Raw genomic sequence first — 25,788 nt, forward strand, 5'->3', positions numbered from 1 at the left:
ATGCCAGGTCACCATCTCCCCCTGCCTCACTATATAATGCCCGGTCACCATCTCCCCCTGCCTCACTGTATAATGCCCGGTCACCATCTCCCTCTGCCTAATTGTATAATGCCCGGTCACCATCTCCCCCTGCCTCACTGTATAATGCCCGGTCACCATCTCCCCCTGCCTCATTGTATAATGCCCGGTCACCATCTCCCTCTGCCTCATTGTATAATGCCCGGTCACCATCTCCCTCTGCCTCATTGTATAATGCCAGGTCACCATCTCCCCCTGCCTCCCTGTATAATGCCAGGTCACCATCTCCCTCTGCCTCATTGTATAATGCCAGGTCACCATCTCCCCCTGCCTCCCTGTATAATGCCAGGTCACCATCTCCCCCTGCCTCCCTGTATAATGCCAGGTCACCATCTCCCTCTGCCTCCCTGTATAATGCCCGGTCACCATCTCCCCCTGCCTCCCTGTATAATGCCCGGTCACCATCTCCCCCTGCCTCCCTGTATAATGCCCGGTCACCATCTCCCCCTGCCTCACCATGCCTTTACTGTACCAAGCTGACACTATTCGGGACGTATTCTTTCTCACGTGCTGCGCGAGAGTCGACGTCACGCGGTCATTGTCTCAATGAATAAATAATACCATCAAAGAGCCTACGATTGTGAAATTACCCAAAGGCACAACATATTATTTTAATCATTTGCCAACCTTTTGAGGAATACGACATTAATGTATTTTACAAAATCTTCAAATATACATCCTTCACCTTAAACGTTGTTTTCAAAGAATTAGACCGGGTTTTAATCAACGCTAAGTAGCCCATAGCATGGGATAGCGAAGTACTCGGCTTAACAAACTGCCAATGTATCGACTTTCTATTCCCGTCGTCCCTAGGGAGTTTTAATTCTTGAAATCCAATACTCGTCTGAGAAATTAGCCGTAGTCACATGACTCGGCCTGCAAAGTGTCCAGACGCCTACACGTATGTAGTACGACCAGTGCACATGTACCCCTGTAACCAACCCAACTTGCTCGGATGTAGCCCTGTCGACATGTACAAAAGGGAACCACAAATGTCTTAATTTGTGATGGTTTTCAAACATACGCAACTTCTACGACTATCTGGCACTTTTTGTTATCATAAGCTTTTTCATGAATAAAGTACACCAATAAATTAATACAAAAACGAAAATATTCCAATTCCCTTTTTTATGGTTACCAGGTATATTTATGTCGCTCGATCCTATTCACGTACCTATTGCACAATAAACTGACTCGATCAAAAGCTCAAGCCCCTTGTTGTGAGTGAGTGAGTGAGTTAGAATTTAACGTCTAAGTCGCTCCTCACGTCGGAAACATTGGACGTCGGAACCACGACACGAGAATGAAGTGACACGACGGTTGTTAAGATCGAGATTTGCATGTAATGCGCACAGTTGAAATAACTAAATATATGATTGTAAAATTATTTATTTTCGTAATAATTTAATGAAGTAATGATTATTACCTCGCACAAAGAAATATTGCTGGCTGTTCCGCCAGTAGGACATGTCAAACATTGGGCATGCTTAAAATAATACTGTGTGTTTCGCTCAGTTGCACGCTCAATCCAGGACAAAGGGACGTAACTCTAGTCGGGAAGGGACTCATTATTCTAGCGTCGCGCTGAGCTACATACATTCATAGAATGGAATGTAGAAGTGATTATGTATCATGGAATAGACCAATATATACCGCCATATGATTTGTCAATTAAAATCTCCCCCACCCCCTATACGAAGCCGCTTTTACTACACAAGGCAAACGAGGGGTGTCTACAGTCTCGGTTTTATCCAACACACTCCATAGCGTTCACATATAATGCATGTCGTTGCAAGTTAAATGGGGTCAAAGAGTAAACACTCTTATCTCGATATATTCGCTGTCGCAATCTTTGTAGTTTTATCTCAGCAGATAATGTTTCAACAAACAGGGCATTTATTGTGTTGTTTGCCTAAGGCAAGAATAACGACAGCGTTCGTAATCATTCGTATTGTAAAAGGAATACAAGATAATGTAGGAAGTGTGCATTACATTCTGGTTGACAAATGTGGGAACATGTTTCATGTAAGACTATGTTTGATATATATATTGATTAACAACACGACCACTGTTATGCCCCGTCCTTAGATATGACAGTATCTACAAAAGACTGGTAATGAAACATTGCTTACCTGATAGGCAGAAGACCGGAATCGGTTCTTCAAATTCATGCTCACATCTCGAACCTGTTCGCTGAATCGCCTAAACTCCACCTGGTCGCAAAACCAAAACATTTCAATAAGTGAGCAGACGATACTGCACGTGCGATGGTTGTCAGAGTAAATAGAGAGTAGGGGAGGAAGTCTCGTGACGTCACAGCAGTCTGTGAACGTGGATCCGATGATAAACAGACGGACACGACATGACGAACTCAAGCCTTTTATATTGGGGTGGGGTATTTCACGTGACAGGCAGTAGACCCGAGCGATTTAGTGTCAAAAGCTGTCCGTCTCATGTATTAACTTGCTGCGGGCGTTCTTAGATCCCCTAGCAAGCGGTACACTCAGATGGACCATTGATTATTTTTGTGAGGGACATACTACCTTACGTCATCGGATTTATCATATAGAAAAAGATGTTTTCAAAAGGAATCAAATCATTTGCTACTTTAATTGTGGTGGATTAAGTCTTCGGTATTAAATAGCATGCGGATATGTGGGGGATGCAAAACATCAGTCATTACATTTATACAGGGAGCAAGACTTGCGAAGGGGAGGAATATTAATAACCTTGAAAATAGTATTTTTTGCTATACATGTCTGATATAATGAACTCTTCAATGGATCATAACCGCTGTTACAATGTCCGCATATATGTACTGTCTTCCACCACCGTGTGGACATCATTGAAAAGAACATTTCTGTTGTGATACGGATGTCTTCCGAATGTCCATATGTATACTCACGGTCAAAAGAAACGCGAATCATAGAAACATATAGTTTGTTTGTTGTTTAACGCCGCACTCAGTAGTATTCCGGCTATATGACGGCGGTCTGTAAATAGTCGAGTCTGGACAAGACAATCTAGTGATTGACATCATGAGCATCGATCTACGCAATTGGAATACGATGACATGCATTAACCAAGTCAGCGTGCCTGACCACCTGATCCCGTTTATCGCATATTGCTGAGAAGTATGTACGATAAGAAGAGATGTTTCCAATGACAAAACTAACAATCAGTCAAGTGATACCACAGTGTCCTTATTCTTATCACAATATGCTGCACGTGATTTCCAAACTTTACATGCTAATCCTGCACGAGACAAATGGTGCATCTCAGGTCATGGATCGATGACGTCACATGTGATGCGTTCATGTGCGTTGGTTCACGCAACAGAACAGTTTGTTCGTTTCTGCATCGAACCAGTCTAATGTCTCTTGAATATGAGTAATTCTTTGGCTATTAACCAACATGTATGGTATTCGCGTTTCTTTTGTCAGAGAGTATATAGCGCTTCAAAGTACACTTAGGTAGGTTTATAACAGCTGAATCACAGCACATGGGTATGTTAATAACACAGCTTGGGGAACAGGAATGACTGAAGACTCAGTAGTTTGATAATGCAGCTATTCAGTTACCTTTGTTATCTTGTAAAGAGAATCCCCTGAAACAGACAAAACACATGGTCGTTAACATCTACTGCTAGAACATTGATCACTTAAGACAGACGTGTTTATACGGTCCCGGCAACGTCTTGAGGACGTTGGAGGAAAGACTGACGTTACTGGCGCCTTAGTTGAAACTTCCTGTCAAACATGCAGGTAGGTAATACACAAGGTAGAGTGTTATTTCTCTGTGTAAACAAATTAAAAACGTTCTTTTTAAAAAAACCACAGCACAAGAAGAAATTCTTGATCATTAGACACGTTGGGATATTTATGACTACCGTAATTGTAGTTCCTTTCCATAAAAAGAGACATACACTGACTGTTAACTTGTGCCTTGCATCTATTCTGCACGGGGGATTGATTTAGTTAGTGTACGGGCGGGGTGTGTGTGTGTGTGTGTGTGGGGGGGGGGGGGGATAAGAGCACGTAAGATGCTTTAATACTAGTAGTTTTCTGGCTATATGCAAGTCAGCAATTTAACATAGCCACTTAATATATACCATAATATGATGTATAGGAGATGCCTTCCAGGTTATGTCTTTTACTTTGGGCGGTGGGGTAGTACAGTGTTAACATCATGCCAGACTCAAGTTGGATCCCCCCTTATTGATGTGAAAAATGTATTCTTGGATTCGCCCGCTGTAATATGGATGAGATAATGCAAACTGTGTTCATTTTACACACATGCTCACTATAATTCCACTTTATACGGACATGTTTCTGTTAGTTACTTCGTCAACAGACTGGTGGGATATGGTTGCGGAGATAGACAGAAGAAGGATGGAGTGTCAGTAGACACGGATGTGGACAGAAGGGACAGGTGGGTACATGGGTGCGGGGTTAGACAGAAGAAGGAAGTGTCAGTAGACACGGGTGTGGATATATATAAATCATGTGTGAGAACAGATCATTAACCTCAGTATCTCAAGTAGAAGTGCTGTGTCGAATGCATGGAACAATGGGCGAATTAACGAAATCTGCGTCCTCAATGAACCTTCATCCTGATAACATGGCATCATTTCGTTGTGGACACCCTGTTCTTCACATTTTTTTACCCTGTGACCCTCTGACTATGGGTCGTGAAATATCTCCTCTTGATCTCTCTAACAGCAGTCGGATTCCCCAGTTTGTTTCCGGCAATATGTAATTGGTTGGTTAATTATGCACGTTGTTTAGCTGAATCACAAACAGCCGGAATGCGCCTAATCAGCGCCATGTTGTGTGGATGATGGGTGACGTTCAGAGAGAACATGATATACAGAAGCACGTGGAACTTATCACAAGGATCATCTCCGCACACAATGGAAGGCAATTTACTCGTCATATAAGATATTCATGTTACTTGTAATTAGACCCATGGTTCCTACTTCGCTCAGTCAGCTGGTACACGTGGCGGCTACCGTCTTCTTGGAGGTGGCTCATATTTAATTTTACACCTACATTTATTTACATTTCAAATGGTACTATAAACCTTAAGTTATCTATGCCAGTCTTGAGTATCGGGAGTATATCATATTTGTAAAACCCATGCAGACACGAGTAGTACATATTGCTCCGTGTTTGTGAAGTAGCTTTGTGTTACATACATGACCCGTGTGTCCTTGGTATAAACCATGGGCAATTAAATCAAGAAAGGCACTGCTATTGGAAGGTATGCACGTACCACTTGATCATCCAACATGTATCAGCTCTCCTAAAATGTCATATGTACCTGGTTCAGTGAAGAAACACAATTTACGTCGTATTCCCGGCCACAATATACTAAGTGTATCCCACTGAGATATATAGAGGCTATCACGCGAGTGTGTCTGGGGATGGTAAATATCCTGTATTAGGAATAAGCATTGTATTTAGCGATCCTTCACGAGCTAAATGCATCGTGTTTAATTCTTATACAAGATATTTAACATCCCCAAACACACAAGCGTGAGGACCTCTTTATCATATAATGTCATTATTCAATTCGGTGCTCGAAAAATCTCTTCCCATGTCTCACAAACATTACCCAAACATTGCAAGTTTATATATTACGTCAGAGGGTAAGTGATGTGTCATTCAGACAGTGACAACAGTCATATCAGTTCCAACTGAAACCTGTCTCTTAGACAGTGGCGTAACTACCTATAGGCAAAGCAACAATTGCCTACACGAATTGTTTCTACTTGCCTTTCGCGGCAATCCATCGGTCTGTCCACTAGAGTAGCTGCCCTTTATCAAAGGAAAGCTACTCCAACCCTAGTCTATGAGACGTCACGTTTGTTTAGAGTCTACCTGTCATAACGTTACGAAGTGCCGTCAGATGTAATATATAATGATATCAATTATCACAGTAGTTTCTCCAGGTTCCCGATGGTTAATTCTGACTCAATCGCCGAATGATAAGGGCGACGCCATGTTTGTTTGTAAACACTGAAAGTAGTCCCTAATTATGATATTTGCATCTCTATCCGTATATGACCCCATCGGATATCGTTTTTATCCGTTGGCTTTATCCTGCCGAGAAACCTACCCATTAGACCTATATGACAAATGAAGATACATAACTGCGTTGCTTGTGTTCGGACTGTTTGCAGTTTCCCGTACCATGCACACGATGTCCACTATCACAGGACTATACGTACCTGAACTCGGACACGTCACAGATGTCTTACGAATAAGGATATATGTAAATCCAGATGTCCTTTGTGTCACGTATATAACTCCCAGCAACCACTTTGACAACAGTGTGGTTATCGGTGTCGTAAACAGCCCAACATTCCATCACAGTCCTCCTATGGTGCAGAAGACAGGATATCATGTACTCTCGTCGGACTGAGACGGGAGACAGTTTCTGCAACTGATTCAAATACAGTTGGTGCCTCACCGCCAGCAGGTAAATGTGTACACCACAGACTTCCAATGTTATGGAATATCATGGACGTCATCCTCCACCATGGCTCATTAACAACTACAACGTGAATGGCGAGAAGCGGGATGATGCTTGGCCCTGTCCCGAGTCGATATGTACAGGCGTTGACTAGGGAGCATACCACTAAAACAAGGCTGATCGATTTCAAACGCTGAATGGTCTGATGATGAACATATTTTATGATTAATTGATACCGATCAGTCATCATGATCACGCTGCATCCAGTCCAGACCAGCATGGATCGCATGTGCGCCTTATAGTAAAACATGGTTCGTGTGTTCGCCTTATAGTAAAACATGGTTCGTGTGTTCGCCTTATAGTAAAACATGGTTCGTGTGTTCGCCTTATAGTAACACATGGTTCGTGTGTTCGCCTTATAGTAAAACATGGTTCGTGTGTTCGCCTTATAGTAAAACATGGTTCGTGTTTTCGCCTTATAGTAACACATGGTTCGTGTGTTCGCCTTATAGTAACACATGGTTCGTGTGTTCGCCTTATAGTAACACATGGTTCGTGTGTTCGCCTTATAGTAACACATGGTTCGTGTGTTCGCCTTATAGTAACACATGGTTCGTGTGTTCGCCTTATAGTAACACATGGTTCGTGTGTTCGCCTTTTAGTAACACATGGTTCGTGTTTTCGCCTTATAGTAACACATGGTTCGTGTGTTCGCCTTATAGTAACACATGGTTCGTGTGTTCGCCTTATAGTAACACATGGTTCGTGTGTTCGCCTTATAGTAACACATGGTTCGTGTGTTCGCCAGGTGGTCAGCCGGCCATTGGGTTAACCATGTCAGCGAACAGCCGGCAGCTCTGTCATACTTACACAGCTTACTTATATCCATCATCAAATAACTGAGAGAGATTAATCTTTTACAATCTACTGTAAATACATAAAATATATTTAATCGGCTTTCATCAAACCAATTCGCCAATTTGCGAGCAACAAAATCCTCCCCTCTCAAAGAAAGTCAAATCTATGATACGTGACGTGAACAAAGAGTACATCAGAGGATTACCTTCTCCAAATTCCAATCATTTTCTGTTTTCAAAATGTGTAGTACCAGGTATCACGTTCCCAGGGGTCGACCATTACAGGGAACGGGGGAGACCTGGTTCAAAGCGTTCCATTGTGGATCGTTCATGCTCCCGTTTCCTGGATTGTCTTGTCCAGAGGGTCGTCGGGGTAGCCTAGTAGTTAAAGCGTTCGCGCGTCACGCCGAAGACCCGGGTTCTATTCCCCACATGGGTACAATGTCTGAAGCCAATTTATGATGCCCCCCGCCGTGATTTTGCTGTAAATTGCCAAAAGCGGCGTAAAACAATACTCACTCTGGTCCAGTCTCGACTCTTAAATTGCTGAATGTGAGATAAATTTTCAGTGATTCACAAGAGAAGTGTTGCCGATTTCTCGCCGACCATGCATACAGGCTGTTAGTATTGGATAGATAATATTAATTGCTGGGCAGTCATTACACAATAATTGTTTGTTTGTTTGTTGTATAACGCTGCACTCAGTAATTTTCCAGCTACATGACGGCGGTCTGTAAATAATCGAGACTGGACCAGACAATCCAGTGATTGACATCATGAACATCGATCCACGCAAACTGGGATCGATGACATGCATCAACCAAGTCAGCGAGCCTGACCACCCGATCCCGTTAGTCGCCTCTTACGACAAGCATAGTCGCCTTTTACGGCAAGCATGGGTTGCTGAAGACCTATTCTACCCCGGATCTTCACGGGTATATTACACAATGAAAGCACATCGCGCTATGGACAAGTGATCACCAAACTACATTACTGCCTGGGACAACAGACTCTGCCACAATAGCTGGAGAAGGTGCATGATTCAACAACATGCTTGTCACAGTCGACCAAATCATTTACATGCTGCACATTCAACACTGGATGGAAGAACCACTAAGTCAGAGCTGGTGTCATTATGCACCTGCAACACGATATACAATAGTAGCATACTCTTTCGTGCACGGCAGTATAGACTGCCGGGTGGTCTCTGTTTATCACAACAGTAACTAGGGTCGCAGAGACGAGTTATGGCAGCTTTAGCATACATTCGAACACCAGGGCGGTGAAGCTTACAAGTGAGCGCGCGTTCGTGCGTGTGTGTGTGGCTGCTTGTACTAATCAGGACTAATGCCGGGTTTATAGCGCTGGACCACTGAGATACCATGCCGCAGTTTAACATGAATACCCCACTCTGTCTCAGAGATGACTAGTCCTTGTTTTAGCCCCTTAAAGCTGAGCACCAGGCAGGGTAACAACAAGTACCATCTTTAACGTATTTTGGTATGACGTGGCCGGGGATCGAACCCAAGGCCTCTCCGCTCCCCGGGCAGACGCTCTATCCACTGGACCACGGAGGCGGGTGACCACATAATGAAACACCGTGCATTACATACTGTTCCTGTGTGGTACACACATGTACCTCAGTACTACCCCTGAATTGTGGTAACCCCCCGCCCCCCTTCTAGGCAATAAATGCCTCAACAACAGATTGTTAAATGTGTCAGAAGACACCGAATCCCAGGTGATAAATCAGCATGCCCACACTAGGAACAAGGCAAACATACAAGCTCCAAGGTCTATGTCTATTTGGTGTGAGCTAAAACTTACTTTTCTGACGAGAACGTCGGTACAGTTGTAATGACAAGGACATGTCGCTCAAACACATTGTACCACAGACAGAGAGGTGTGCCCTTTATACGTATCCAGTGTGAGTGTGACAACCACATCAGCTTCAGAGGAATACATCTGTCCAGCGCGAACTTCCATTTAGTCAGGCGACTCTGGACACTTTGACCATTTACCGAGCACAATAGAGCGTCCGTTCCAAGTGTATGAGACGGGTATTATGGTCAACGAGATTGTACTCCAGTAATAGTAATCCAACTTTTACCCATGTACGATCACAGGTTGACTATACTAATCCCACCTGAAACAACACAACACACGGTAAGCTTTCCTTTCTCAAATTACGTCCTTAGCATTAACACTTAACAGGGGTTCAACCGGAAGTGCTATAATCCCTTACTGGTTGCAAAATGTGCACTCCACTTAATCGCAGTTTGTAGGACAAGCATCATGTAAGTGTTAATTTTTCATCGGACATCATAAACCGGAAGGTCCACCATTTTGCAAACACGGTTTCTTTCAATGGGCTAATTTACAATATGATGCTATCATCTCGCCTGGCACGAGGTTTCACAAAGGAACTCACGTTTGTTTATGTATGGACTCTTGTATCTACATAATCTAATCCAGCGGAACAAGGAGATCTTTTGTGTAATTGCTGATTTTAAGATTTCACTTTTGAATTAGCAGAATGGTAGAGTTTTTTATTTCTTTTATTATACTGTTATCCCTTTCATCTGATAATGTGTTTGAACCCAGGCACTTCTAGTTGTGTTTACAGTGGTAGTCGATGGAATGAAGTATTTCTTCAAATGTCCTATGTTAATCATCTACCCTGTTCTCGATGGTGGGCAGGCTACACAGATTTTACAGCTTATCATCTGATCATCATTAACTGACAACAAGCTTAAAAAATGTATCATTTTCTTACCAAATTTTGTCACACGAAGAAACGATCTTAAATTTACAATACAACCGAAATTCAAACGTGACTAATACGGCACATTTAATTTCTATGGCACGCCAGTTACCTACCTATATAGCTATTACAAAAAGAAGGATTTATAAAATAAACTGCAACCACATTTGAGCTTTTGAACTTTTGAGCTGTCAGTATCGGCTAACTACACATGAAAGGACTGAAGGACATTGGGTTGAGAATACGATCTTCAAAATGCTTCAATGATTTGGACATAAGGTGTGAACATAGACAGTCTAAGAATGTGACTTACCATAGCTAACTGACATGAACTTGGTGCAATAGTCAATTGTTAAAATTACAATATTTTAGGAAAACTCACCAACAGAGAAAAGGAGCTCACATCGCTTTCATGACAGAGACAGTTTACCTCCGTCGGTACCGCCAGACAACACCAGACTGAGAGGCTTGACAACGGCATGAGAACTGAACAGTCTGCTTCAAGCATTGTACTGTCCCAGTTGTGGAAACCAACATCATTGTCATGTGGTTGACGCCCATTACACAACGCTTTGTGCACTGTAACCATTGCCCAGTCAGGTTGGTTTTGGTAGGTGTGCATAGGCCAGCAGACCAGCGTGTTGCAGCTACCACATAATTGTAATGCTCTTTTGCACTCAAGACAGGCACTTGTTTAGAAATGTACATACTAAGTGTTTATATCGGTTAGTGCATACATGCAAGCCCTGGTGTCAGACTAGACATGCAAACCGTTGACGTCAAAGCTGAATGATCCTTTACAAACGTTAAACGGCAAATACAACTACAAGCACAGACTACAGTATCTGTAAGAAGATGTCAAGAGGTCCATACTGAATACATTCCCCTGGTGGCACAACACTCAGCGAGCTGCCTAGCACCACAGACATTTGTTGTATAACGCAGCAGTGGCCTTTAACTATGACCTTTTTACAAATATTGCAACCAGTTACCAAGTGACAATGATGGCTCTGTGTTTAGTCCTATTGTGTTAACATGAATTTTAACGTACATTATATACGCCACATTAAATACACTGCAAACACAGTGTCCTGCTTTCAGTCTATATTCAGCATGACTATTCACATTTACTGAAGCTATGTTTCAAATATTGTTGTGTAGTAATTCCTATAGTACATATAATATATCGAATGAAGAGTGTTTTATTGGCACGGCTTATGTTGAACTTGTTACCGGCCTGCTTGCATTAACGGGATCACGTTAGTGGTAGCGGATAAGTTGTGTTGACACAGTGTGGATCGTGGGAAAGTCTCACGAAACACGAAAGAAATGTTTGGTCAATTATGAACACATACAATTTAGTTTACTGACCATATGTCTACGGTATAACAAGAACCCGCGCATTAAGCAGGACTATTCAAAAGTGCATCATCGAATATCCAGCTTCGTTTTGAGACCGATTCACAGAGCTGAAAATAGCTGTTCAATCAAATGACAAGACAAAACAACCTGTGCGACGTTAGATAAATGGTGACGTCACTTCCGAAACGAAGTCATAATTGCGAACGGGTACAAGGTTTTCATCAGCATGAAACGGACATATAATATACACTGGATAATCGAGGGTGACAAAAGTAGAGCACCTTGGCGCCCAGATCTGGGGTCCCTGCAATACAAGGCAGCACTGTCAACCACCGGTGTTCCTTACCCAGACTATTAGTTAAAGGGCAATCTGTGACTTTCACATCCACAAAGTAATAGACATGCCTTAGGTATTTTACTGTTGTCCACAGGGCCGCAAAATGACACTCGAATAGGTGTCCGTTAGTATGTGCTGTGTAGTAGGCCACAGCCCCCTCCTTGGCCTTCACATAAAGGATGTTAGCAACTACAATCACACCCTGCACAGATAATAGCCTCCCTTTCACTTGGTGGGCTGGTGATGCTGTAGATCTCCCTTTTGAAGAGTAATGACTGTATGGTCAGCTACTGGTACAAGCAGGGCGTTATCAGTACATGTTTCTGTCCCGCTCAAACAGCAGTCTGTGAGACTACCAAGGAGGGGATCGGAGGGCCGTTATTACAAACCATCACTCCAGTTGGCGGAAAGGCTTGTCTAGGCTCTATAGTCATGCTGCTTTGTCGGTGTGTACTGACATATGATAAACACCACTGCTGTCGAATGGTGCTGCCTACTGCAAATCATTCCAGATTGTAAATAGGGATATCATTACCACGGGCTGGTGCTGGGTTAACCAGTATCCACTCTATATTCTATACACCTTGTTGTATATATGCTTACGACTAAAGGTAATGTGAAAAAAGACTAATTGGTAAGGCTCGCGAACGTTTGGGTCGCTGTATATGAATACCTAGTAACTTACTGACCCAACCCGTAACGATTGTAGATGGGGCAAAGGACACAGCGGCTGATCAGCAAGTAGACTGGTCTCATACAGCACCTTGGATACACACATACGCAGCTGGCGTTTAGCGTAGCTTGGAAAGGTATTGCAGTTTTATCAAACCATGACAACTTTGGAGGAAAACCAAGAGTAGACGTTCACAACTACGGTAAATGTCGCAAGCAGGGGTGTGGTGCTGACATACGCTTATCGGTGGGTTCAGCAGTCTTACTGCTATATAGTAACTTTTTGGGCGTTGTATTGTAATGAGTTAACTGCAGCTGTTCTGTCGTTATGGACGTACAAACATGACCCTCTATGCATCAAACAATGGTTTTATTTTGCGGTTGGACTTTTGTCAACGACTATTCTGAAACAGTTGTGTTCTAGTCTGAGGCATCATGCATGTGCTGTATGGTGTGACGTTGACAGCAAGTTAGCATATGTCTCCAAGTCTGGTCCTTGGTGTTACTTGACATGATGTATTCACGGCGTACACCAAGCCCCGTGGGGTGCGTACATGCGTTAGTATAGGTAGCTTCAAACCACAGAAACTCGTTATTGGTCGGTAAATATATATAACATATATATATACCCCTATAAAGAAGTAGAGAAAATGCGTCAGTTGACTAGTTCGATTCTGCCCGAGTGTGACATCTACCTCCGCTCTCCTTTAAGCGTTTCATAAACAAATCGACCGTGATATCGATGTAAACAAAACCGTCAAGAAGGAGTGACGCTCTTTCTCTCTACTTATATATAGATGGTATATATGTTTATTTACAGACCAATAACGAGTTCAAACCTTCCCAAGTCAGGGTTTCTGTGATCATCGCGATACGCTCGATTTCTTCAGGGCATTTTGTACAAATGCGCATGTTCTCATCGCATCCGTGACACTATATCGTTTCTACTGTTACATGAGTGTCACCTCTCTCGCAGTCATCATTGCTCGAACCTGTTAACAATACCTGCTCCATATCACAACCAAACAATACTTACCAGCAAACGGGTGTTTCCTGGGTGCGAATTTACTTCCCTTGTTCTTGCGTAGGAAGGACCACACCGACGTATTCAAATTGAAGTCACACATAACTCAGGGTATACAAGAACTCCAATACTGAAGTTCCACTGATCCTGGTAAATCAGGATTCTGTGTTGAGGACTGTTTGCGCCATGGCAGAAAGAGTCACGATAACCTTGCAATTGGGTCAGTCAAGTTGATGCATGTCAACCCACAGTACCGTTAACGAAAGATGCGGTAGTATACCACCTAAAATAGGGCAACGACGACGTCTCCCGTCCCCTCCGACTCAACAGAAAGGTCTCCCTGAGAGCAGGGCACTATGGTCCACGGGAATGAAGCATGTCTAAACTACGTGACCGAATAACTAAAAGGGTCTTTACAATGTTCCTGAATACACCAACTCATCACAGAATCATAAACATCGCCAATGAGCCATTCCCCCAAGTGCGCACAGATCGCTCTTTATGTCGGTCTTTTCGGAAGGCAAATTGAACACAGAGGTCATGAAAAGCTAACACGAATTCGAACAGAGGTGCCCTGTTCACCAGTATCGCTGGATCACACCCAGGTCAGTAGAGAGCCTTCTGGAGATATTGTATTCCCCCAAACAACATATGTGTCAATTCCCTTCCATCTCTTGAGAATCTCTTCAGCTGCTTATTACCTGGACGTACGTGTCTATGGTCCCTGCTGTGAACACAGTGGTGGATGGTGGACGCTCGGGTTCCCCCCGAATGTAATATCCTGTTGTCCTTCGGTTATTCCAGTAAATATTAGAAAAACTGTCGGTTTTCTGCGTACCGTGAAATAGGTCCGTAATATATCCGGCAGCTGTGGCGTCGTCAACCTAACATTGTAGTATGTTAAAGCAGTGCGGTAAACACCCGTCGTTACACGGTAGATGCAATCCTCAGTACAATCTGCCATGTTCTTCGTTGGGTGTTTGGATAAAAAAAAATTGTAGGACAACATGGACAAGGCTCTAGAGTTTCGCAATCGTATGTCGTTAGGTTCTATTATAATTATAATGAGAATTATAGCCGATTTTAACAGTATTCCAGTTATATCACGGCGTGTCAGCTTAATGTGGGCGGAAAGTCCGAAGTGATGCAGGTAGACATTTACCACTTCGGTGAAACCCAAGAGCACGGGTATGGTGCTGATAAACCTAGAAACATAATCGGGGCAAACCGGGATTCGAACCCACAGTCATAGGTTTCTGGCGGGTCAAAGGGACGCAACTCTGCACAGCGAATTTCGGCGCCTTAGACGACCTATTATAATTATAAGTAGAAGTTGTTGATTTTTGTTTGTTGTTTAACGCCACACTCAGCAGTATTTCAAGACAAACCAGTGATTGATATTATGTGCAATGACACGCCGATGACACCGAATCTGACAATCTGATACATTTGGACCCCTTACGACAAACACAGATTGCTGGTGACCTATTGTAACCAGAATCTCTATGGGGGTCTGCATCTTTAAAACTGAACATATACTCTGCGAAAAAAAAGGAAACGCAAAAGTAGTAAAATTCGGCAACATAACATGCACGTGCAACATCACTTGTTAGGCAATGAAAATATTGGGTTTTCATTTTCATACCATCACAATCTTACAGCAAGTGAAAAGCGAAAACATGCCACGACTGACGGAAGCCCCAATGCAACAACGCCATCGGCCTGACTGCAAACGGGAGAATCATCTTCAGCTGTAGCCAGTTTTTTTCTACTTTGCACGAAGCACCATTACAAGACTCATCTTGAAAATCTAATGTTCCATGTGTGCCATATGGAACCTGGGTCAATTACAATAATGTGTGCTAATTGCCATCGGTTCATTATTTAAATTATATGTAAAATATACACCTAAAATAACTATTGCGTTTCTTCTTCTTTTTGCAGAGTTTTTGTTTTTTGAGTCGGCCAAACGTTATCATAGTTGGAAAACACACTACGGTTTAACCTATTAGACACTTGCCAAATGTTACCGAAGCTTTATCTTAGTTTCATTCGTTATCAACCATTAACCCCATCATTTTCCTTCGGTGCCTGCATACCAAAATCTATATGTAGTTAGGAAACGACCATTCGATAATATTTTGTGGGGAGGGGGGAAGCCTGCATTTTGTATCGAGATTTAATACGTTTTCATCTTCAACTGCAAAGCCAGATACTTTTGTATATTTTCAACTGTGACCAGCAAATAGCAGATTATAAATATGGCGTACATAAACACACAGGTTTTAAAACTCATCGAACCACCCCTTCCATGATGTGTCTGAGCATGGCGCATGTCTCGCAAATCACACGTGGATGAAGTCTGTAACCTGATGATCAACGGTAGGAAGTCGTTTCCTGCTATTGGACCTACAGTTTATATACAATCTGTTGTTGAGTTTATAATGAACAAACATGACAGGGGTTGGCCTGAAATGATTGGAACGTATACTTCGGTAAAACGGAATTGTGTTGTGGCATTGATCTCTCGTGAACTGACATATATTTGGGCTACATAAATCCATGTTGAACCTGCCTGATTCTTACTGTAGTGACTGGTGTGACTTTTGAATATGTATAATCCTACTGCAGTTGAAAAGCTTGACATAGTTCCAGTATTACACTATTATAGGAGGGCAGAAAAGTTACAGTTCCTTTGTGTAATCCACGCAATATTTCTATAGTCTAAAACTGCTAATTTTTACAATACCCCCGCCGTTTACTGTACAGTTAAATAACAATATTGATACGAAGAACGTGTAAAAACGGCTCGGGTTGTTATGTGTTTGTTTGTTGTTTTGACACCGCAATATTCCAGCTATATCCGCCTGTAAATAATAAAGTCAGGATCACACAATCCAGTGATTGACATCATCAGCATCGATCTACGTAATTGGCATACGACGACGTGCATCAACTAAGTTACAGAGACTGGTCACCCGATCCCCTTAGTCGCCTCTTACGACAAGCAGAAGATCAATTCTAACCCGGTCAAGTTGTTATAATGTAAACGGTGTATGAGGTTTAGTTTTTTTCAACTTTCGATATAAACAAAGTCCTCTACATCTACCTGAATGATTGTGTTAAAGAAAGAACGGAGAGATTCATCTGGTGGCTGGTGAAACGAGAAGTACATACATGATGCACTGGAAAAATACAATCTCATTAAAATCAGATCTTAGTTTTCGCTACCGTTTGTTTAGCGATAGATTAACTAAGATCTGATTTTAATGAGATTGTGGAAAAAACATCGCACAGTAAGTCAAGGGAGGTAACTCTCCTATACCCGAGTGCTTCTGTGCTTGGTAAAAGAAATGTATATGACTGGGAGGACAGCCCCGCCAGCCGGGTACAGGAGACACAGCCGACAACATTGGTACAACACATAGTGTGGGAAGTCCGTATGGAAGTCAGTAGTTCAGTCATAACCCCTTCTCTCGTCGTCAAGTACACTTGACCCACCTGTACTGGGCCAGCCACCCGCCTACGACTCAAAAGTCCCTGCAGCTGCGATGGTTCAGAATTCCTTGGGCTATTTTCCCGCGACACCAATGGTGGGAAATTGCCTAAAAAGCTTCATAGACTTGTTGTTTCAAAAAAGATGTGGAAATTGTAAAACTTTACGATGGACAGACGGGCAGGCAGACGACAGACGAGAGAGCTCACTTGAACATTTCAGGTGAGCTACAGGTGTGTTGAAATCTACATCACCAGATTTAGAAGAAACATTATCGACTAGCCAGTCAGCAAATGCACTTACCGTCATCTTTAATTTCGTTTTGACCTGTGTCCCCACTTTCCTCCTGTGACCAGCCAAGCCGGTGCAAGGTATTCTATAATATAAAATACACGGTTAATGTATCGTAGTGCTAACTAGCTTCTTGGGAGAAACGGTTCTAAAGTTTTAGACAGGTGATGTATTTTATTTGACCAAGAAACCAAGATCTTTTTAATCTAGCCTTTCTTATAGAGTGTCTCATTTACAGAAACGGCTATAAACCTAAGGAACGGAACTGGATGTATGTCTTAATTTATCAAAGCAACATATATAGTTTGAGTGCTCAGAACAATGTACAAGTGTATAAGTTAGGAATTTTGATTTACTTTAAATGATATCAAAGATCAAAGAAATATGATTTATTGTCAGCTTGTACTGTGATTTTAATGTGATAATATTATTTATTTACATATTTCAGAACCGCTATCCCGCGAACATGCATGCCCCATACCCAGTGTCTTATCACCACACTGCATAGTGCTGTTTTTAACACTACTACATGATCGCCTGTCGATCAGCTCACAGATACATTTATTCACAACTGTTCTTTCACGTGTGTAACTCTCGTACCGCCACTGAAGTGGTTTCAGAAATAGTCTGATTGTTGTTATAAATACCCCCCCCCCCACACACACACACACACACACTGTATACACGTCCACCGCAAGCCTACCCACCCCCTAACATCTCTCTCCTCCCAGACTCCCACCCCCTTCATGCCACCTTACGCAATCTCAGTAAGAATGGATCTTTCAATACAGATCAATATCCAATCAATCACTTATTTGTATAGACGTGTACAAGCTCAGTTTCACTCTTGTCTGACATCTACGGGTAATCCAGATATCGATTATCGATCTACTAGTGATTGATATGATTGATCAGAGAAGCGGAGGCAAAGACTAGGGTGTCAAATTGACAATATTGAACTCTGATTAGCATTTCGCTGCCTAACACCTGAACAACAGACATTTGTCTGCGGAGAACTGGTAGTCACAGAAACATCAGCATATAAAGGTGAATTTAGCTACTGTGTCGCTGAATATATGTCACGGTCTATTGTTTCAAAATAGATATTTTTAACAGTGTAAAAAACACCTTTGTCTTACGAAATGTTCCGATCTGAGTTTCTCTATCGGCAGGTACTGATTGTAAGACGAGTGAATGAGTTTGTGGTAACACCGCTTTGAACAGTGTTTCGGTCTTGTCATGGAGTAACAGCTGTGTGTTCGAGGAAAGCCCGAAGTGATGCTGGAGACGTTTACAAATCTGGTGAAAGCTACGAGTACGGGTATGGTCCTGACAAACCTAGAAACATAATCTAGGATCAGAACCCATGACGCATAAGGGACGCAGTTCTGAAGCACAGCCTATGACAGCACCTTAGACGACTGGGACATTTATGCTACAGATGTAAAGGGGGTACTGGGTTTGGCGTCCTGGAAACCCAGGTCTATAATGACACTGCCACGTGGGATATACATGCCACGATCCCGTTATCTATTTAGTTGAATCAAGTTGCTCATTCAACTTTCTGCCAATGGTGAATAGACTGACCTGTTCAAGGCTTGTACACAGTGATCTGATATACACTTCTATCAATAATTGACCACTTCTAACTAAGAATAAACCAGGGAGGTCATATATACATGCAAACTCAATATTTAAATATTTGACAGTGAAACCATAATCACGCATCGAAAAAACGTAATGAACCAAACCGTACCCCGTTACCCTCTCCTCAAAAGCGCACTTACGTCCTGTGTTTAGTTGTAATGAACAACGAGACCCTAGCGATATCATTCTGCAGGTCTGATGTAGCCACTTTGACTCTACCATCAGCGTCATGGTACATTCTATGAGGCCGCGCACACGCACACACACACACACACACACACACGCACGCACGCACACACACACACACATATATATATATATATATACTGAGTCACATTAAAAACTTCACATTTTTAAAAGTAATCCCATATATGATATACAACAGACAAATGTATCAGAGAAGGAAATTTATAATCATTAATGTCCAACGAAGGATTTTACTTAACGGCGGTAACCCTAATTTGGTATTCGGTAATAACATCAACAGTTTAAATCATAAGTCCCAAGCACGAGAATCTGATGGCACACAAGTTCAGTAGCGTGTATTGCCACCATGTGCGTTGACAACTGCCACACAACGCCTCCGCATGGTCCTTGTGATGCTTGTGAACACATGCTTGGGAAGACGACGCCATTGTTGCTGCAAAATGGTGCCAAGATCTTGCAAATTCTGTGGTTGATTCTGGAGAGTGCGCAGACTTCTGCCAAGAGCATCCCAGACGTGTTCGATGGGATTGAGGTCGGGAGACCTTGACGGCCAGTCCATGACGTTGACTCCCGCATTCTGAAGGAAATTCCTTGTCAAAATTGTTTTGTGGGGTCTGGCATTGTCGTGTTGGAAGATCAAACCGGGTCCATGTGCTGCCATAAAAGGCAGAAGTTCTGGTGCCAGTACCTGGTCGCGGTAAGCAAGAAGCCTGGAACGTGCATTGCCACAGAAAGCACCCCACACCATGACACTTCCGCCTCGAATCTGTCAACTTCCTGTACACAACACTGGGCGTAACGTTCATGACGGCGCCTCCACACCCTCGCCCTACCATCAGCAAATCGAAGATTAAATCGGGATTCATCACTGAAGACGACTTGATTCCAATTCCTCTGAGTCAATCGTAAGTGTCGCTGTGCCCACAATTGACGTTGACGTCTGTGTAATTGAGTCAGAATCGGCCCGCAGTATGGCCGTCGTGCTTGAAGGTGAGCAGTTCTCAGACGGTTTCGAACAGTTTGCGCACTCAGTCTACCCCTAAACAGTTCATTTCTGGTTGATGTAGCCGACAAAAATCGGTTACGGAGGTGACGTAAGACAATCTGACGATCCTATATATGTGACGTCACACGTGGTCGACCTGGCCGAGGGCGATCAGCGGTGGTACCCGTTTGCTGTAGACGCGTCTGTACATCATAAACAGTCCGTCGACTACAACCCATTGTCCTTGCAACTTCAGCTACGGACGTTCCCGTCTGCAACATGCCGATGGCACGTTCACGTTGCACATTTGGAAGGCGTGGCATGACAAATGGCCGTAAAGACTTTTGATTTCTTGTGTTTTTCTTTTTTGTTAATGACTGCTAACAAGTATGGCTGAAAACACGTGCGGTATTATGGCCACGTAACCAGTTGCACGTGAAAAACCACTTTTGCCACTATAGTACTGTGCACATGATTTTGATCGATTCACCTGCACAAAAACGGGTGTTATCTGAAGACAATACGTGGCCATTACTGTTTAAATAGACAATAAGGGCCCACAATGATAACTGGTCAAAATGTTAAAATTTTAGGATTGTGAAGTTTTTAATTTGGTTCAGTATATATGCATACACTTTATAAGATTGTCAAACATAGCAGTGACGTAACTGCGGGAAACCGTCAACAATATTTGAATGTCTTAATGTCGATGAATGAAGCGGACATTTGATATTGTAATTATTTTTTTCTTACCAAACCATTACATATATGCATCAGTCCATTGAATTTTTGATGAAAGAACTTGTTTGATGAAGTAATAGTGACATATCCAATAATGCCATATGTAAGGCCACTATGTTAACTGAGTAAAAAATCTTCAACTTCAATTCTTGATCCATTTGGGTATTTGTTACTGCATGTGGTGACCATATATTGTTGCATCTGCATTTTCAAACCTTCGGGACAATTTGTTAAAAATGAAATAAAATGTCATCTGAAGTTTACTGACAAAACAATATGTGAAATGCTGGACTTCTTCGTAGATAACATCAATGTGACATCTGGGCATAAGAAGTAGGCATCTCCATGGGCGCAAGTGTGATTCCCTCCTCGCTGATCTGTTTCTTTATGCATATGAATCGGAATTTATGCTCGTATTGGTAATATAAAAATACAGGAATATGGCCAAGAAGTTGAACTTCAGCTACAAGTATACCGATGATCTGATATCGTTCAATAAAGGTCAAATAGCGAATTCCCTTCAACTGTACCTGAGCTAGAAACGAAAGAGACCAGTGAAACCGCTTCATCTATGCCCAAAGATTCAGAGTGATAAAGGAAAACTACATGTATGTCTGGTAGATATTCCAGCAGCTCAAGTCTTTGCATGGTGTCTAGATTTCACAACTTTTGAGCATGCTCTTTCTACGAAGATTTCAAAGAGCGTCATACGACTCTTGTTTAAACGTTGTTTCATCAGGGTCACAATACATTCAAGGCCTTGTAAAGCTTTCAACATTTTATGTGGTAGACAAAATTTGAGGCATCAGTGACTAAACTAGTGTCCAGTGCAATTCCCTATTTTGACTTTCCCGTGTTTTTGTCTTGAACAATTGACTTTCCTTTGCATGTGTTTGTGATGGGGGCTATCGGTGGGGTAGGATACACTTACCCATTCGCGAACACCTGGTGTTATCACTAATTGACATGCTTATGATGTAGTGGAATCGTGATTTAGTTGTAAAAGGGGGAAGGTACATTTGTTCATTCTTCGTGTTGAAAACATGTCTAAAGATGAGATGGTTAAATTGTTGTATTCGAGGGCCGTGACCCCTCGGGGGAAGGGGGGTGGGGGGGGGTGGGGTGTGCAGGCTAACACCCCCTCTGGTTCCTCGACGCCAAGGCAGGATCTGTTTACGCTGATCACCAGCTGGCATTAAAAGCTCCATTCGGCGATAAGAGGTCTTCGTTCTACCGTAATACAGCATTCTTTAGATAAACAGACTTCCAATTCAATTCATATCTTCTATATTTGGAGAATAGTGGCGTTGTTTGACATGCGACTTTACCAGAAGCCTTGGTTCTTACAGCAACAATGACCGTATTACATGGGATTTATTACCAGTAACTGAGACAGGGTTTTCTCATTGTGTTGTGATGAAGATAATTCATTTCATATACACAGAGTTGAGGTAGTATCTCCATACATACAATCAACTTCAAACACAAGCAGGGCAATTTGTCTAGTTAATTCGTCGGCCCAGTTTTCCAAATGGTTTTATTGGAAGGTTGTCATCATTCAATACATGCCCCATTATGCTTCGTTGTGCTACAGTACACTACCATACATTACACACCGCATTACCCTACACTATGATGTACTGCGCTACTCTACACTACACAAGGTTACTCTACATCACACCACAAACCACCAAGCACCACACCACACCACACACAAGACCACACACCACCAAGCACCCCACTACAACACACACACCATACTACACACCACTAAGCACCACATCACACCACACCGCACCACCAAGCACCCCACTACAACACAAACACACACACCATACCACACACTACTAGGCACCACACCACACCGTACCACACACCACCAAGCACCCCACTACAACACACACACACCATACCACACACCAACAAGCACAACGCCACACCACCAAGCACCGCACCACACAACGCACCCACCACAAACTACACACCAGACCACACCACACCTCACCATATAGCTAGACACTACATTCCACACGATTGAAATATATTTGCAAACTTCATTGTGTTTGCCACAAGCTACCAAGTATGTCTTTACAGATACCCGCCATCTATTCCCCGGCCTCTGTGTTTACTGAAGTATTTATTGAGCTTATAATATGGGACGTTATAGCCAGGGGATATTTTTCTGCAGAATAAATTTCAGAGATAACACTCCGAGGTCCGACTTAAGTACAGACACAACTGCTCATAAAGGCATGTTAAATCGTGTTAAGTATTGATATTGTATTGGGTGCGCTGTGTACATGGACTGTGTATGTTTACATGTCATGAAAAAGGTATTTAATGAAAACAGCTGTTCATTTCCCCTTTTTTGCTGTGACAAACACTAGTTTGTTAGCATCTTCCCTAAATAATCTGTGCCAGATATACTCTTGATTGTCTTGTTTAATCCCGTAAACATAAAGTCTTTTTTGTTCATTCGCAGACAAACTACAATATGGGTTTATGTATTGTTTATATGAGACAGTTTATTGAAGGAGTGCAGGTATTCTAATTCCCTATAGTACTCAAGAGTCTGGTTCGTACGTTTCGTTCACTTCATGGTTTCCGGTAATGTTTTGGATCCACGTCCAGGACCAGGACCAGATTGAACTGAATGTACATTTAACATTATCCTTCATCATTTACTCACCATATTAAGCTGTGAAAACCCGTTTCTCGTAGCCATGTCCACTCTCTGCAAACTGTCGTCTGCCTTGAAAGTGTCATCTGTCCGAGTGTCGTCTGCTTGCGGTGCAGGTGTGAGGGGCAAAGGACATCGCTGTGTCGTCCGCTTCCGCTTGGTGACAGAGTTAGGGCGGGAAACCACGGGGGGTCTGCGGGATTTAAAACATCGATAGATAAGAAGAGACGAACTAGTATCACGCTGTGTCGCCATATTTTGCAGAAGGGATGATGGCTTGCCACTTCACATAAGCTGTGTGTCACATATGCACGTGCTTGTCAGGCACTTTGGACCAAAGTATTGTAGAAAGTCCATTCCCTGCAGTAGACAATCGGGTCGGGGGCACAGGCAATACATCACTGTAAAGACGTTTTGTGTTGTTGCAGTCTTAGTCAAGTATAATATGTACGCCAACAAGAATCTTGCCATTTTCAGAAAAAATACTTGTGTGCTAAAACTCTGGAAAGTTCAATTTCTGACATCTGCCCATCAACAAGACGAGCACCTGTGAGTGAACCTTTGTCATCAACGTGGCAGTGCAGTATGTTTAACATGGCCTGAAGAACACAACCTCAAAGTCTCATTACCTGATCAATTTGAACCGCGACCAAGGACGATTTGCATGGCCATTTGAGGAGATTTATCCTTCATCGGGGCTTAACAATAAGAGGATTCAGCCCCGGTCGAGAATCGTTGTCATAAACCAAACTTAGACATGCATCCGCAACCAGGGCCACAAATCGTATAACAGCTTAAGTTTAAATTCTCTTTCAAGTTAACCATACTTGCGTCATAGTCTAGAACCGTTCTACCCTGAGAAAAGATTAATGAAGAATTTACTTTCATCTGGTTGCGGGTCTTCACCGCAATAGACAGCTGTCACTCAATGTACACAATGAATACTAACTGTCTGCTTAAACCTGACACACACATAAAAGCGTGTTTACAATGAAGACAGGTTGGGTGATTACAGAGTACATGAAATAGACATGAAAAACAACTGTCCTTGCCAATCCTAGCTGCCACTGCACTATATAGTTAAATGTTCTGTAGCGTAAAACAGGCAGTGGTGACTTGGGGTGGAGTTATGGGTGTCGTTGTACACGTGTATCATTCTCAAAGGATTTATTGTATTGTGTATGGTTAGAATCGGCAATTGCACAATTTCAAATATATTTTCGTTTACCTCGTTTGACGAAATTATTTCCCCTTGACAAATATGTTGCTTATTGTTTCATATTTTGGAAGGAAGCCCATTCGTCTAAGGCGTAAGTTTTGAATCCCAGTTTCACCCTGACTATGTTTTTAAGGTTTATCAGCACTATACCCGTGGGCATGCACGGGATTCACCAAAGTTGTGAATATCCAAGACGTGCATCACTTCGGGCATTAAGCTAACATGCTATTTCATGAAAGAGAATAAATTGGAAGATGCAGAATTTCTGCATTGTTCCTGGACTGCCATTTATTTGCAGGTTTATCCTTCACGAACAGGTGGATGAAATTTCTGTGGCTGTATCCGACACGAACAGGTCCATGTTAGCTTTGTCGGAGTCAAGCATCACTGCTATATTTACATCACCGATTGTGTAAAAGCTAACCCTGTCTGTACTATAATTGTATCAGATATTACAGAAAAAGCAGCATTTGAAACAGGTGAATTGTGAGAGGACACAAAAAACGAACTATGTCTAATTAACCCCATTCATCGACGCATTCGCATACGCGCAACATACAACGCGTCATGTAAGTAATTGTAATCAGTTAACAAGTATCTCCTTCTTCAACAGATTCAATGGTTTCCAGACACCTGGAGTCACGTTGCATGCAAGCCAGTCATATACACTCTATAACTTCACAAAGATTGTTTTTTGCATTATTTTGTATTATGTCCCTCTGCCAAAATGAACAAATTTGTACATATTCGAAAGAAAGCGTGGAATTGCGATAAAACGATTAAAATGATCGGGTCATGTAAACATATCGTGGTATTTAAATACGGAGTTACAGACGCGTGTGCCATCTGATACTGCACACTTTCTACTGCTGTTTGTAGCGACACCCTCACTGCACTGGACGTTTAGTCGTGTATGTCAGCTTACAAAAGACTCTTTCATTGAACTCATCC

At 42.5% G+C, this 25,788-nt stretch overlaps 1 protein-coding gene across 5 annotated transcripts in view; it reads right to left on the reverse strand.

The window, feature by feature from the left end:
• Positions 1 to 25,788, reverse strand: part of LOC125381653 — a 63,063-nt gene that overhangs the window by 20,339 nt on the left and 16,936 nt on the right. For 3 of the 5 annotated variants that reach the window (XM_048398850.1, XM_048398848.1, XM_048398849.1), the window contains exons 2-5: positions 23,628 to 23,811; positions 17,371 to 17,443; positions 3,660 to 3,685; positions 2,211 to 2,291 (exon numbers count right to left, since the gene is read on the reverse strand). In XM_048398850.1, coding sequence (XP_048254807.1) covers positions 2,211 to 2,291; positions 3,660 to 3,685; positions 17,371 to 17,443; positions 23,628 to 23,811 — 364 coding nt within the window. Of the gene's footprint in view, positions 1 to 2,210; positions 2,292 to 3,659; positions 3,686 to 9,239; positions 9,559 to 10,558; positions 10,795 to 13,583; positions 13,694 to 17,370; positions 17,444 to 23,627; positions 23,812 to 25,788 lie in introns of those variants that run through there. The other 2 variants (XM_048398852.1, XM_048398851.1) reach the window with 2 other exon arrangements.

This window comes from Haliotis rufescens, unplaced genomic scaffold (assembly GCF_023055435.1).
Source record: "Haliotis rufescens isolate VD_foot unplaced genomic scaffold, xgHalRufe1.0.p SCAF_19, whole genome shotgun sequence".
NCBI classification, from domain to species: Eukaryota; Metazoa; Mollusca; class Gastropoda; order Lepetellida; family Haliotidae; genus Haliotis; species Haliotis rufescens.